The sequence below is a fragment of the Excalfactoria chinensis genome, unplaced genomic scaffold (genome assembly GCF_039878825.1).
Source record: "Excalfactoria chinensis isolate bCotChi1 unplaced genomic scaffold, bCotChi1.hap2 Scaffold_364, whole genome shotgun sequence".
Classification (NCBI taxonomy): domain Eukaryota; kingdom Metazoa; phylum Chordata; class Aves; order Galliformes; family Phasianidae; genus Excalfactoria; species Excalfactoria chinensis.
In genome coordinates, this window is record NW_027315652.1 from 45,317 (window position 1) to 58,804 (window position 13,488).

The 13,488-nt window shown below is 54.2% G+C and overlaps 1 protein-coding gene across 1 annotated transcript in view; it reads left to right on the forward strand.

Moving 5' to 3' along the window:
- The window catches only part of LOC140264955 (mitochondrial disaggregase-like), a gene marked incomplete at its 3' end in the record, with an annotated part of 52,467 nt that extends 39,009 nt beyond the window's left edge, over positions 1–13,458 (forward strand). The window contains 6 exon segments of the mRNA XM_072360849.1: positions 7,839–7,916; positions 9,352–9,407; positions 9,639–9,683; positions 11,461–11,487; positions 11,489–11,623; positions 13,190–13,458. Coding sequence (XP_072216950.1) covers positions 7,839–7,916; positions 9,352–9,407; positions 9,639–9,683; positions 11,461–11,487; positions 11,489–11,623; positions 13,190–13,458 — 610 coding nt within the window.
- Positions 13,459–13,488: the final 30 nt, after the last annotated feature.

Sequence of the window (13,488 nt, forward strand, 5' to 3'; positions counted from 1 at the left end):
GACGAGGGGAAATGGCCTCAAGTTGCGCCAGGGCAAGTTCAGGTTGGATATTAGGAAGAACTTCTTTACAGAAAGGGTGGTTAGGTACTGGAATGGGATACACACGGTTAGGGACTGGAATGGGATACACATGGTTAGGGACTGGAATGGGATAGACATGGTTAGGGACTGGAATGGGATACACATGGTTAGGGACTGGAATGGGATACACATGGTTAGGGACTGGAATGGGATCCACATGGTTAGGGACTGGAATGGGATACACATGGTTAGGGACTGGAATGGGATACACATGGTTAGGGACTGGAATGGGATACACACGGTTAGGGACTGGAATGGGATACACATGGTTAGGGACTGGAATGGGATACACACGGTTAGGGACTGGAATGGGATACACACGGTTAGGGACTGGAATGGGATACACATGGTTAGGGACTGGAATGGGATACACATGGTTAGGGACTGGAATGGGATAGACATGGTTAGGGACTGGAATGGGATACACATGGTTAGGGACTGGAATGGGATACACATGGTTAGGGACTGGAATGGGATACACATGGTTAGGGACTGGAATGGGATACACATGGTTAGGGACTGGAATGGGATACACACGGTTAGGGACTGGAATGGGATAGACATGGTTAGGGACTGGAATGGGATACACATGGTTAGGGACTGGAATGGGATACACATGGTTAGGGACTGGAATGGGATACACATGGTTAGGGACTGGAATGGGATCCACATGGTTAGGGACTGGAATGGGATACACATGGTTAGGGACTGGAATGGGATACACATGGTTAGGGACTGGAATGGGATACACACGGTTAGGGACTGGAATGGGATACACATGGTTAGGGACTGGAATGGGATAGACATGGTTAGGGACTGGAATGGGATAGACATGGTTAGGGACTGGAATGGGATACACATGGTTAGGGACTGGAATGGGATACACATGGTTAGGGACTGGAATGGGATAGACATGGTTAGGGACTGGAATGGGATACACATGGTTAGGGACTGGAATGGGATACACATGGTTAGGGACTGGAATGGGATACACATGGTTAGGGACTGGAATGGGATACGCATGGTTGGGGACTGGAATGGGATACACATGGTTAGGGACTGGAATGGGATACACATGGTTAGGGACTGGAATGGGATAGACATGGTTAGGGACTGGAATGGGATAGACATGGTTAGGGACTGGAATGGGATACACATGGTTAGGGACTGGAATGGGATACACATGGTTAAGGACTGGAATGGGATAGACATGGTTAGGGACTGGAATGGGATAGACATGGTTAGGGACTGGAATGGGATACACACGGTTAGGGACTGGAATGGGATAGACATGGTTAGGGACTGGAATGGGATACACACGGTTAGGGACTGGAATGGGATACACATGGTTAGGGACTGGAATGGGATACACATGGTTAGGGACTGGAATGGGATACACATGGTTAGGGACTGGAATGGGATACACATGGTTAGGGACTGGAATGGGATACACATGGTTAGGGACTGGAATGGGATACGCATGGTTGGGGACTGGAATGGGATACACATGGTTAGGGACTGGAATGGGATACACATGGTTAGGGACTGGAATGGGATAGACATGGTTAGGGACTGGAATGGGATAGACATGGTTAGGGACTGGAATGGGATACACATGGTTAGGGACTGGAATGGGATACACATGGTTAAGGACTGGAATGGGATAGACATGGTTAGGGACTGGAATGGGATAGACATGGTTAGGGACTGGAATGGGATACACACGGTTAGGGACTGGAATGGGATAGACATGGTTAGGGACTGGAATGGGATACACACGGTTAGGGACTGGAATGGGATACACATGGTTAGGGACTGGAATGGGATACACATGGTTAGGGACTGGAATGGGATACACATGGTTAGGGACTGGAATGGGATACACACGGTTAGGGACTGGAATGGGATAGACATGGTTAGGGACTGGAATGGGCTCCCCAAGGAGGTGGTTGAATCGCCATCCCTGATGTGTTTAGGAGCCGTTTGGATGTGGTGCTCAGGGATATGATTTAGCAGAGGGTTGTTGTTGTTTTTTAAGAGATCGGCTACTGGTTAGGCTGCGGTTGGACCTGATGATCTTCAAGGTCTTTTCCAACCTGAGTCATTCTATGATTCTATGATTCTATACAGGCGTCCAGCAGGGCTGGGAGGGAGCGCTGATGATCTGATGGAGCTGAGGGGCAAAAATAAACCAGAGCAGTTTTGCCTCCCTTGTACCCGAATCCGGTGTCTGCAAGGCGGGCAGGGAGGGCTGAGGTGTGAGCAGCAAGCAGAGCGCCAGCTACAAAGCCCAGCCAACAAAGGGGGGTGCTGGGCCAGCTCGGAGCCCTGCGAAGCACAGCAGAGCCCCTCTGCTCCCACAGCGGCTGTGCCTGGGGGCAGCGGCTCGGGCTAATTGGGAAGCTTTGATTAATGGGCAGCTCCTGCTTCTGACACAGGTGGTGTTTGCGCGCATTAAAGCAGCCGCCTTTATGGAGGTTTCTCTTATTGAATTATAGGGAATGCGCTCCGTTTCTCCCCCCCCCCCCCACATCCAGCAGCCTCAGGACATCAGACCAAAAGGTAGAGGAGAGGATCCGGCCCCTCCTCCCCCCTCCTCCCCCCTTCTGCCCCCGTTTTCTTTCAGGCAGGATGAATTTCCAGCCCTGTTTTCTCTTTTCTTCCGAGCAACTTGAGCAGTTCCCGATCTCCGTTCCCCATTGCTTCCATTGCTTTCCGCTGCCACGTTGCAGGGCTCCTCCGTGCACAGATTGCAGCCGCGCGGCGCCCCCCTCGCGTCACCCATTTGTGTCATTTATAACAGCTCCTTAATTGACTAATTGGATTCAACCCGCCGTCCAAGCAGGCTCCGGGGCAGCACAAAGGGGCCCTGAGCTGCGGGATCACTGTGTGGCTATGGGGCTATGGGGTATGGGCTATGGGCTATGGGCTATGGGGTATGGGCTATGGACTATGGGGTATGGGCTATGGGCTATGGGGTATGGACTATGGGCTATGGGCTATGGGATATGGGCTATGGGATATGGGCTATGGGGTATGGGGTATGGGATATGGGATATGGGATATGGGATATGGGCTATGGGGTATGGGCTATGGGCTATGGGCTATGGGCTATGGGCTATGGACTATGAGGTATGGGCTATGGGCTATGGGCTATGGGCTATGGACTATGGGCTATGGGCTATGGGGTATGGGGTCGGGGCGCTCACATTGCACACGCTGCCATGATGTCACCACCAAAGGGACCCCAGAGGGCAACAACCCCTCCTGCCAGCCCTGGGGGTGCAGCAGGGCACAGCTCTGCCTTCTGCCCCACTGGGAGGCTGGGAGGAGGTGGGTGGAACGGGGCAGCTCTGAGGGCACTGCATGTTGATCAGTGATGGAGGTGCTGCTGCTGCTGCTGCCTGGTTCACCACAACCAAACCCATATGGGGCTTCTCACCTTGTAGCACGGCATAGAAACACCACAACCAAACCCATATGGGACATCTCACCTTATAGAACGGCATAGAAACACCACAACCAAACCCATATGGTACATCTCACCTTATAGAACGGCAGGCAAACACCACAACCAAACCCATAGGGGTCATCTCACCTTATAGAACAGCAGGCAAACACCACAACCAAACCCATATGGGACATCTCACCTTATAGAACGGCATACAAACACCACAACCAAACCCAAATGGGACATCTCACCTTATAGAACAGCAGGCAAACACCACAACCAAACCCATAGGGGTCATCTCACCTTGTAGCACAGCAGGCAAACAACCAAACCCATATGGGACATCTCACCTTATAGCACGGCATACAAACACCACAACCAAACCCATAGGGGAGATTTGAGGGACGTGCTTAGTGGGCATGATGGTGTTGGGTTGGATGATGGGTTGATGGTTGGACTTGAGGACATCTTAGAGGTCTTTCCCACCTTGGTTGATGATACAGTTCTATCTGACTGTGCAGCCCTGTTGGACTGAAGCGCTTCCATAGCACCGTAGGGTCATTCTTTGTGGTGGGGCCCTTCCTGAAGCTGAGGAAGGAAGGAGGAAGGAAAAGGGCCGTGAGGTTTTTGGTGTAGAAGTTGTGAGCATTGTGGGCCATCTGTTCAACCTGCCGGGCACCGACAGGGCTGGAATCAGCTGGAGTGGCAAAGCTGGAAGAAAAGAGATGAGCAGGGATGTGACCCTGAACTGCCCCTAGTGCAGAGCAGGTGGGATCCCCTACAAGTGCTTTGTTTTGGTGTGTGCTGGGGCAAGGCAGGCCGGGTCCAAGTGCAGGTGGAATATGGGACCACAGTCAGGTCAGACGGGGCCAGGAAGGGGCTCGTCCTCCATCCCAAGGTGGGGACGGAGCCGGGGACATCATCACCCCCTGGCACCCCGAGACGGGTGGTCCGAGGAGCACCACGGAATGAATTGATTTGATAAATGGACATTTATTACGCTCACAAATTGGCTGAAACCAATTTCGGTCACATCAAGCCCTGATAACTGCTGGGGTATTGATTTGTGTAAAGTAATACAGTGAATTTATCAGTTCAATAGCGAGCTGAAGGGCCTCTCGGAGGCGCAGCGCTACAGTTACGCCGTTACGGATGGACGAAATAAAGTGGGAGCGCGGCGGCGGAGCTGGAAATGGCTCCAAAGAAGAAGAAGAGCTGGGCGTCATCGTTGGCCTCTTCACATGGGCACCAGGTCTGAGCTTCGTGCTGAAGCTTGGCCTGCCCTCCTCAGCCATTCCTGCCGGCCCTGCGGCTGAGCTTGCCCAGAGGTTCAGTGTGGATCCGTTGGGTGGCGATGGCAAAGAGTTGGGTTGGGAACCCCAAAGGAAGGAGCGTTCCTGGCAGCTTCCAGAGCTCTGCCCGTGGGTCTCATCCTTCCAACCCTTGTGCTTTGTCCCCAAACAGCATCTTCCTCTTCCCAACACCAAACCCACCAGCGCTGGGGTTGGAGGGCTGTAAAGCTGGCGGCCCTTCATTGACGACCAGAATAGTTCAGGTTTTCCAAAGCTTGAGGCTGGGCCGTATCCTGGCTGCTTATAGGAGATCTTTTACACCTCATCACCCCATTGGTCTCCCCAACCCGCTGTAGACGGCGTTGGTCAGCACCGTGCAGCCAAGGCGCGGCACTGAATCACAGGCAGTAACCTGGTGGCAGCTTTTATGGCACGGTGTATATCACCAGGGAGCCCAGAGCTTATCCATAAAGCCTGATGTCCACATCAAACAACGACACGCACACACACACATACAGCACTTAACCTCAGCGCCTCCGCAGCGCCGAGCAGGCTGACCCCTGTGAGTGGTCACTCCGTGCCCCCGAGCAAAAGTTTATTACATTTATTATCTTGGCTGAAATAGCTGCAGAAATGCTCGGTGTCCTTGTTATTCCCCATCCATTAAAACAACAACAACAACAACTGAGCCCGGGGCGGGAGGCAGGACTGCTCGGGGTGGAGGTGCTCGGTGACTGCGGTCAGGTCAATCCTCAGCCCCCTCTCAGGGTCCAGCCCAGCTGCTGCTATTGAATGCCTTCCCTCCTCTCCTCCTGCTGGCTGAGGACTCGTTGCTGTCCATCCATGGCTTTGTTGCACAAGGGTCTATCCGTGCGCCCGTGCCGGGGTGCCTGCTGTTGAGTTTTGGTGTCATAGAATAGGATTATAGGGTCACTAAGGTTGGAAAAGGTCTGTAGGATCATCGAGTCCAGCTCCATCCCATCCCCACCACGGCCACTCATAGGGTTAGGAGTTAGGGATAGGGTTAGGGTTAGTGTAGGGTTATGGTTAGGGTTAGGGATAGGGATAGGGATAGTGTTAGGGTTAGGGTTAGGGATAGTGTTAGGGTTAGGGTTAGGGATAGGGATAGTGTTAGGGTTAGTGTTTGGGTTAGGTGTAGGGTTAGGGTTAGGGTAGGGTTATGGTTAAGGTTAGGGTTAGGGTTAGGAGTTAGGGTTAGAGGTAGGGGATTAGAGTTTGGGTTAAGGTTGGGTGTAAGGAGTTAGGGTTAGGAGTTAGGGTTAGGGTTAGGGTTAGGAGTAGGGTTAGGGTTAGGGTTAGGGATAGGGTTTGGGTTTGGGTTTGTGTTAGGGCTAGGGTTAGGGTTGCAGTTAGGGTTAGGGTTGTGGTTAGGGTTAGGGTTAGGAGTTAGGGTTAAGGTTAGGAGTTAGGGGTAGGGATAGGGATAAGGTTTGGGTTAGTGTTAGGGTTAGTGTTAGGGTTGAGGTTATGGTTAAGGTTAGGGTTAGTGTTAGGTTTAGGGTTAGGGTTGCGGTTATGGTTAGTGTTAGGAGTTAGGGTTTCGGTAGTAAGTTAGGGTTAGGTTTAGGGTTAGCAGTTAGAGTTCAGAGTTAGGGTTAGGAGTTAGGTTGCCCAAGGAGGTGGTGGATTCTCCATCCCTGGAGGTGTTCCTGGTGCTGTGCTGGGAGATGTGGCTCAGTGGGAAATGTTGGTGTTGAGTGGACCGTTGGACTTGGGAATCTCGATGTCTTTCCCGACCGTGGTGATGCTGTGTAGTCAATAAAGTTGGAAATGCTCTCTGAGATCCGCAGGTTGATCCCAATCCCATCCCCACCAACTCTTACAGACCACAACCCTCAGTGCCCTTCTGAACACCTCCTTGCACGCTGACCCCCCCATTACAGGGCAGCTGTGCCCACGCTCAGCCCTTCTCAGGGCACTTTGTCCTCCTGTCCAACCCGGCCCTGTCAGCCCAGCTGGGTGGGACGCAGTTACCGACCATCATGTCCAGCTGCTGGTCCATCCTCACCATGCCCAGTTGTGGAATCACAGACTGATGAAGGTTGGAAACGACCTCCAACCACCAACCCAGCACCACTGTGCACACTGACAGTCATGGAATCAGAGCTACCAAGGTTGGAAAAGGCCTCCAGCAGAACCCAACCTCCAACCCCCCGGCACCACCGTGCCCGCTGAGGCAAAAGGTCTGAGCCGGGGCCCATTTCTTGCCCCATGGCCCCGTCCAGCCTGCTGGCTGCGCTCTGTTTGTTCCCCTTGCCTTGGAAGGTCCTTCCTCCCCTTCCACCTCTCTAGAGCAGCGTTTTGATTCGGTGCCTGACGAGATCGAGGGGGTAAATCCCATCTCAGCTGGTTGGGCTGGGAGGTTCCCCCAGCGCTGTGAGCCAGACTGGTGGGTAGTTGGGCTGCGCTGTGGGAATTAGGGGAGGGAAGCAGGTGTTGGGGCCTCCAAACCTTCCTTCTGTTGTTAGAAGAGTAAAACTTTCCCTTCGGTGCCTTCACCTCGATGCCCATTCGGCGTCACCCGCATTGATCCCGGAGCTCTGCCACCATTTGAGGGAGAAAAAGAGGAGCCAACAAACAGACGGCGACGACAACGACCACGACAACGAGCACAAGACTTGAGCAGAGCTGCTTTATTCGCAGGAAGGCTGAGCTGGGAGCCCGGCGTGCTGCTGGACTCAGCTCCTGTCCCCCCCCCCCCCCCCCCCCTTCCTCTCCGTTTCCCTGGCAACGCTGAGTGCACATCCTGGAAAAGTTTATCCGAAATCTGCTCTGGGCAGCTTTCCAAATCCATGCTAACCTGATTAGGTGTCTCTGGGGCCTTTGCCGGCTAATCAAATTAGAGAGCACTAATGGCGGGGAGGACTCGGAGTGGGCAGAGAGCGGTAAAACATAGTGTATACTTAGTGATAATTATACTTGCTTTTGTGTCATTGATTTATACGCCTTCTCCCCCCCCCCTTCTCCACCCTTGACTTTTGTTTCCGTGGCAGCGATTCGGAGGAAGGAGAACGGCTGGTACGACGAGGAGCACCCGCTGGTCTTCCTCTTCTTGGGATCATCTGGGATAGGTAACGTGAGCGGGGTGCCGAGCTGCTCCCAGGCTGCCATCACAAAGCTCGGGGTACACCGAGGTGATCAAATCCAGCCCCATCCCCACCATTCCCACTGCACACAGACACCATCACAAAGCTTGGGATAGAGCAAGGTGATCGAATCCAACCCCATCCCCACCATTCCCACTGCACACAGACACAGCATCGCAAAGCTTGGGATAGACCGAGGTGATCGAATCCAGCCCCATCCCCACTATTCCCACTGCACACAGACACCATTATAAAGCTTGGGGTAGATCGAGGTGATCGAATCCAACCCCATCCCCACCATTCCCAATGCACACAGACACCATTACAAAGCTTGGGGTAGACCGTAGACCAACGTGATCGAATCCAGCCCCATCCCCACCATTCCCACTGCACACAGCCATAGCATCACAAAGCTTGGGGTAGACCATAGGCCAAGGTGATCAAATCCAACCCCATCCCCACCATTCCCACTGACCGCATCCCGCAGTTCTGGGACACCCCCATTGGGCAGTGACCCCCCCTGCCTTTCATGGCTGCTCTTTAAGGAAGAAATGTTCCCCCAATACCCAACCTGGACCTCCCCAACCTGACCCCAAGCCCCAAACCCACCCCAATGGAAGGGCGCTGTCCGCGGTCCTGTAGGGCACCCACCCGCACCTCCCACCCCTCTCACCCCAGCTCCAAGGGGGAACATTTCTCCCTTAGAGGAGCCCAGGTTGAGCCCCGCTGCCCCAGAGGGTGGGAGCTGCAGGTGGGAGCTGTGGGTGGCTGGCAGCAGGGATGGGCTGCTCACAACCCCAACCTCGGCGTTCCCATCGCTTTGAGACGGCTCCATTCTGTTGGTGATGGGAATAATATAGCTGGGATGCAGCTCATTGGTTGATGAGATGGGCAGAAGGAGTTTTATTTGGGGCTGGCGGAGGGGAGGGGAAGGAAAAGAGTTAAAAATAATGAGATTTCAAGTAACCAAATGGTGGCATTCGAAGCAACGCCGGCAATTCACCTCCCTGGGCAAGGTATGAATGAATGCTGAGGTAGGGTATGAATGGATATTGAAATGAGGTATGAATGGGGGTTGAAATGAGGTATGAATGGGGGTTGAAATGAGGTATGAATGAATATTGAAATGAGGTATGAATGGATGCTGAAATAAAGATATAAGTGGATATTGAAACGAGGTACGGATGGATACTGAAGTGAGATACGGATGGGAGCTGTGTTGTATCAGCCATGTGGCTCTGGATGCGGGCTGTCCGGGAGGCCAAGTGTGCACGCACTGAGCTGCCCCATGTGTCGTTGTGTCGGCCATCTTAGAGCTGATGGAGGCATCAGAAACTCTGCACCCTCCCCCTGAAGTTCTTTATGTGGGGGAGCAGAAGGTGGAGGTGGGATCCTGACCGTGTGCTTGTGTTTGCAACAGGTAAAACGGAGCTGGCCAAGCAGACGGCCAAGTACCTCCACAAGGACGTGAAGAAGGTAAGAGCTCCTCTCTCTCCCCTTTGCTGGTGAGACCTCGGCCCCACAGGTTGTGTTGGGCTGAGTGGGTCGAGCTGCTTTGCTTGGAAGGGTTTTGCATTGAAAGCTTTGGCACGAGGGCAAAGCAACCACCAGCGCGTCCATCCACCTCCTTCTGGACAGCCTATGAGATGAGACCGAGGTTGGAGCGCGTGCGTGGAGACTCAGAGCTGCTCTTCTTTTCTCTTATAGGGTTTCATCAGACTGGACATGTCGGAGTTCCAGGAGAGGCACGAGGTTGGTCTGTGGGCCGGCGGATGGGTTTGGGGGGGGGTGATGGAGGGGCAGCATCATTGGATAAAGGGAGGGTGGTTGGTGTCACCCACCTGGGCTCGTGCGAGGCCTTTGGCACGGCCTCCCACCTCATCCTGATCTCTGAACTGCAGAGATGAGGGTTTGAAGGGTGGATGAACTGGGGGATGAGGAGTTGGGTGGGTGGTCGTGGTCGGAGGGTGGTGGTCAATGGCTCCGTGTGCAGGTGGGGGCAGAGATCAGTGATGTCCCCCGGGGCTCCGTCCTGGGAACAGGGCTCTTCAGCATCTCCATCAATGGCATCGTATGTACACAGAATGGGAGGAGAACTCCTGCAGAGAAGGAGCTGGGGGTCCTGGGGGGTGGGAAACCAACCATGAGTGCGCTGCAGCCTGGAAAGCATTTGGAGAGGGTGCAGAGGAGGAGGAGGAGGAGGAGGAGGAGGGAGAAGAGAGCTCTCCCTTCAAGCAGAGAAGTGAAGAGGGCAGCACAGGGAACAGCCGGGTGCTCACATCTGCCCCAATAGGGGGCTGTGATGATGGGGAGCTGCCCAGCAGCAGTGAGAGATGGAGCCCCGCTTGGGGACACCCCAGTGTGGCTGTGGGAGGGTCACGCTGAGGGCTCAGGGCTTTGCTCTGCACCCACCTGAGCAGTTTGACCCATAGGAGCTATGGGGCACGGCTTCAGGATGGGGAGGGTCGGGCTGGAGACTGGGTCTTAACAACCTTTGTGATTCTATGGCTCTATTTAGGGCCGTGGTCCGTGGTTACAGTGGGATGGGTTGGGCTGAGTTTGGGGGTCTCAGATTCCAAGTTCAGCGAGTCTGTGGCTCTATTTAGGGCTGTGGTCAGTGGGACGGATTGGGGTTGGATTTGGGGATCTTGGAGGTCTTAACAACCATAATGATTCTATGGCTCTGTTTAGGGCCGTGATCAGTGAACACAATGGGATGGTTGGGGTTGGGGTTGCAGATCTTGGAGGTCTTTTCCAACCTTTGTGATTCTATGGCTCTATTTAGGGCCGTGGCCCATGGACACAGTGGGATGGGTTGGGCTGAGTTTGGGATCTCGGATTCCTTTTCCAAGTGCAGTGAGTCTATGGTTCTATTTAGGGCCATGATCAGCGGACAGAGTGGAATGGATTGGGGTTGGATTTGGGGATCTTGGAGATCTTAACACCTTTGTGATTCTATGGCTCTATTTAGGGCCGTGGTTACAATGGGATGGGTTGGGGATCTTGGAGGTCTTTTCAACCTTTGTGATTCTATGGCTCTGTTTAGGGCCGTGATCAGTGAACACAGTGGGATGGGTTGGGGTTGGATTTGGGGATCTTGGAGTTCCTTTCCAACCATAATGATTCTATGGCTCTGTTTAGGGCCGTGGTCAGTGACGCAATGGGATGGGTTGGGGTTGGGGATCCTGGAGGTCCTTTCCAACCCTCACTGTTCTATAACTGCATGGCGGTGCTTTGAGCTGTGGATGCTTCAGGTGGTCCAAACCTCCTCATGGTGTTTGCAAGGCATTTCCCTTGCTGGAGTTCTCCCTTCTGGTTTCGAAGGCCGTTTGGTCACGGTGCTGCCGAGCACTTGTTAATGGATGAAGACAAATGTCCTCATCGCAGCCATTGCCCACCATTGGCCACCCTCGCTTTCCTTCCAGCTCATCCCCTGAGGGATGCAATGCAAAGGATGGCGACCCTCCGTTTGTCCATGATGAAGGCTAGGTCTCCTCTCACCCCCCCCCTCCCCTCATCCCCCCACTAGGTGGCCAAGTTCATCGGCTCCCCTCCGGGGCTACGTTGGCCACGAGGAGGGCGGGCAGCTGACCAAGAAGCTGCGGCAATGCCCCAACGCCGTGGTGCTGTTTGACGAGGTGGACAAAGCCCACCCCGACGTGCTCACCATCATGCTGCAGCTCTTCGACGAGGTGAGCGCGGCGCTTTGCAGCCCTGCTGGGGCTCCTGCTCCGCTCCGGGGGGTTCTCCTCACGCATCACCCGCAACCGAGGAGCAGGACGAGGACGCGAGCGGGGCAGCGCAGCTCAGCGCCCTCCTCCCAGCCCTTCCCATCCATCCTTCAGGCCGTCCTCATAGGCCAACAAACTCGGGAGGTGTGGTGGAGTTTCTGTTTCCCTCTCCTGTTTTCTCGTGTTATAAGGATTAATAAGGCCGTTTTTCTTGCATAGATCACGGCGGCGGCAGCTGAATGTGAAATCAATTCCTGCGCCGCTCGCTTGACAGGGCAATAACCCAAATGTTAATCTCCAGCACCCGGCGAGGATTTGTGTCACGGTGCTGGATGTGCCGCAGACCCAGCGAGGGGAGGGACCGCCTGGGGAGCTGCTCGGCCCTTCCTGCTCTTTCCCTCTCCCTCTTTCCCTCTTTTGCTTTGTTAATCGGCAGGTCCGGGTACTTCTGAGGGGCTCCTGTGCTGTCAAACCAAAGCTGGCCCTGCCCCACAGCACCTGGCTGGGGATGGGGTGGGGAGAGGAATAGGGTGGGAATAAGGATGGGGATGGAGAGAGATGGAGATGAGAGGGACGGACATGGGATAGAGGTGGAGATGGGGATGGGGATAGGTAAGGAGAGAGATGGGGGTGGAGATCAAGATGGAGGTAGAGATGGGGATGGGGATGGGGATGGAGATAGATAAGGAGATAGATGGGGATGGAGTTGGGATGGATGGGATGGAGATAGATGGGGATGGAGATGGAGAGGAGATGGAGATGGGGACGAGGATGGAGATGGAGATAGATAAGGAGATAGATGGGGATGGAGATGGGGACGGAGATGGAGACTGAGATGGAGATGGAGACAGGGATGGGGATGGAGATAGATAAGGAGATAGGTGGGGATGGGGATGGGGATGTAGGTGGGGATAAAAATGGAGATGGATGGGGTTGGAGATAGATGGAGACAAGGATGGGGAAGGAGGTGGAGATGGAAGTGGAGATGGGATGGGGATGGAGACAGATGGAGATGGAGACGGATATAGATATGGAGATAGATGGGGATGGAGATGGAGATAGATATGGAAATAGATGGGGATGAGATGGGGATGGAAATGGGGATGAAGGTGAGACAGATGGAGATGGAGATGGGGATGGAGATGGGGATGGGGATGGCGATAGATATGAAGATAGATGGAAATGGGGATGGAGATAGATATGGAGATAGATGGGGATGGGGATGGAGATAGATATGGAGATAGATGGGGATGGAGATGGGGATGGAGATGGGGATGGGGATTGGGATGGAGATGGGGATGGGGATGGAGATAGATATGGAGATAGATGGGGATGGGGATGGAGATAGATATGGAGATAGATATGGAGATAGATGGGGATGGGTATGGAGGTGGTGATGGAGATGGCAGCGCAGCAGTCCCTGTGAGCTGTGGGGGTTCAGCGCAGCAGAAAGGAGCCCACCATGGGGAGGATCCTGGTGCCCCAGGGGTTCCGCTCTCACGCTGCGCTGTCGCGGTGTCGTGGCAGGGCCGGCTGACGGACGGCAAAGGGAAAACCATCGACTGCAAGGACGCCATCTTCATCATGACCTCCAACGTGGCGAGCGACGAGATCGCCCAGCACGCCCTGCAGCTGCGGCAGGAGGCCGTGGAGATGAGCAAGAAAAGGATCGCAGAGAATTTAGGTACCGGTGGGTCCCTGCAGCTGGGGGTCGGAAGAGGCCACGTGGGGATGGTCCAACCAACCAACCAACCCGAATCCGGAGCCCAGCACGGCAGCACAGCCCGCGGGAGGAGGCAGGATGGTCCCACCATGACTTTGCTTTA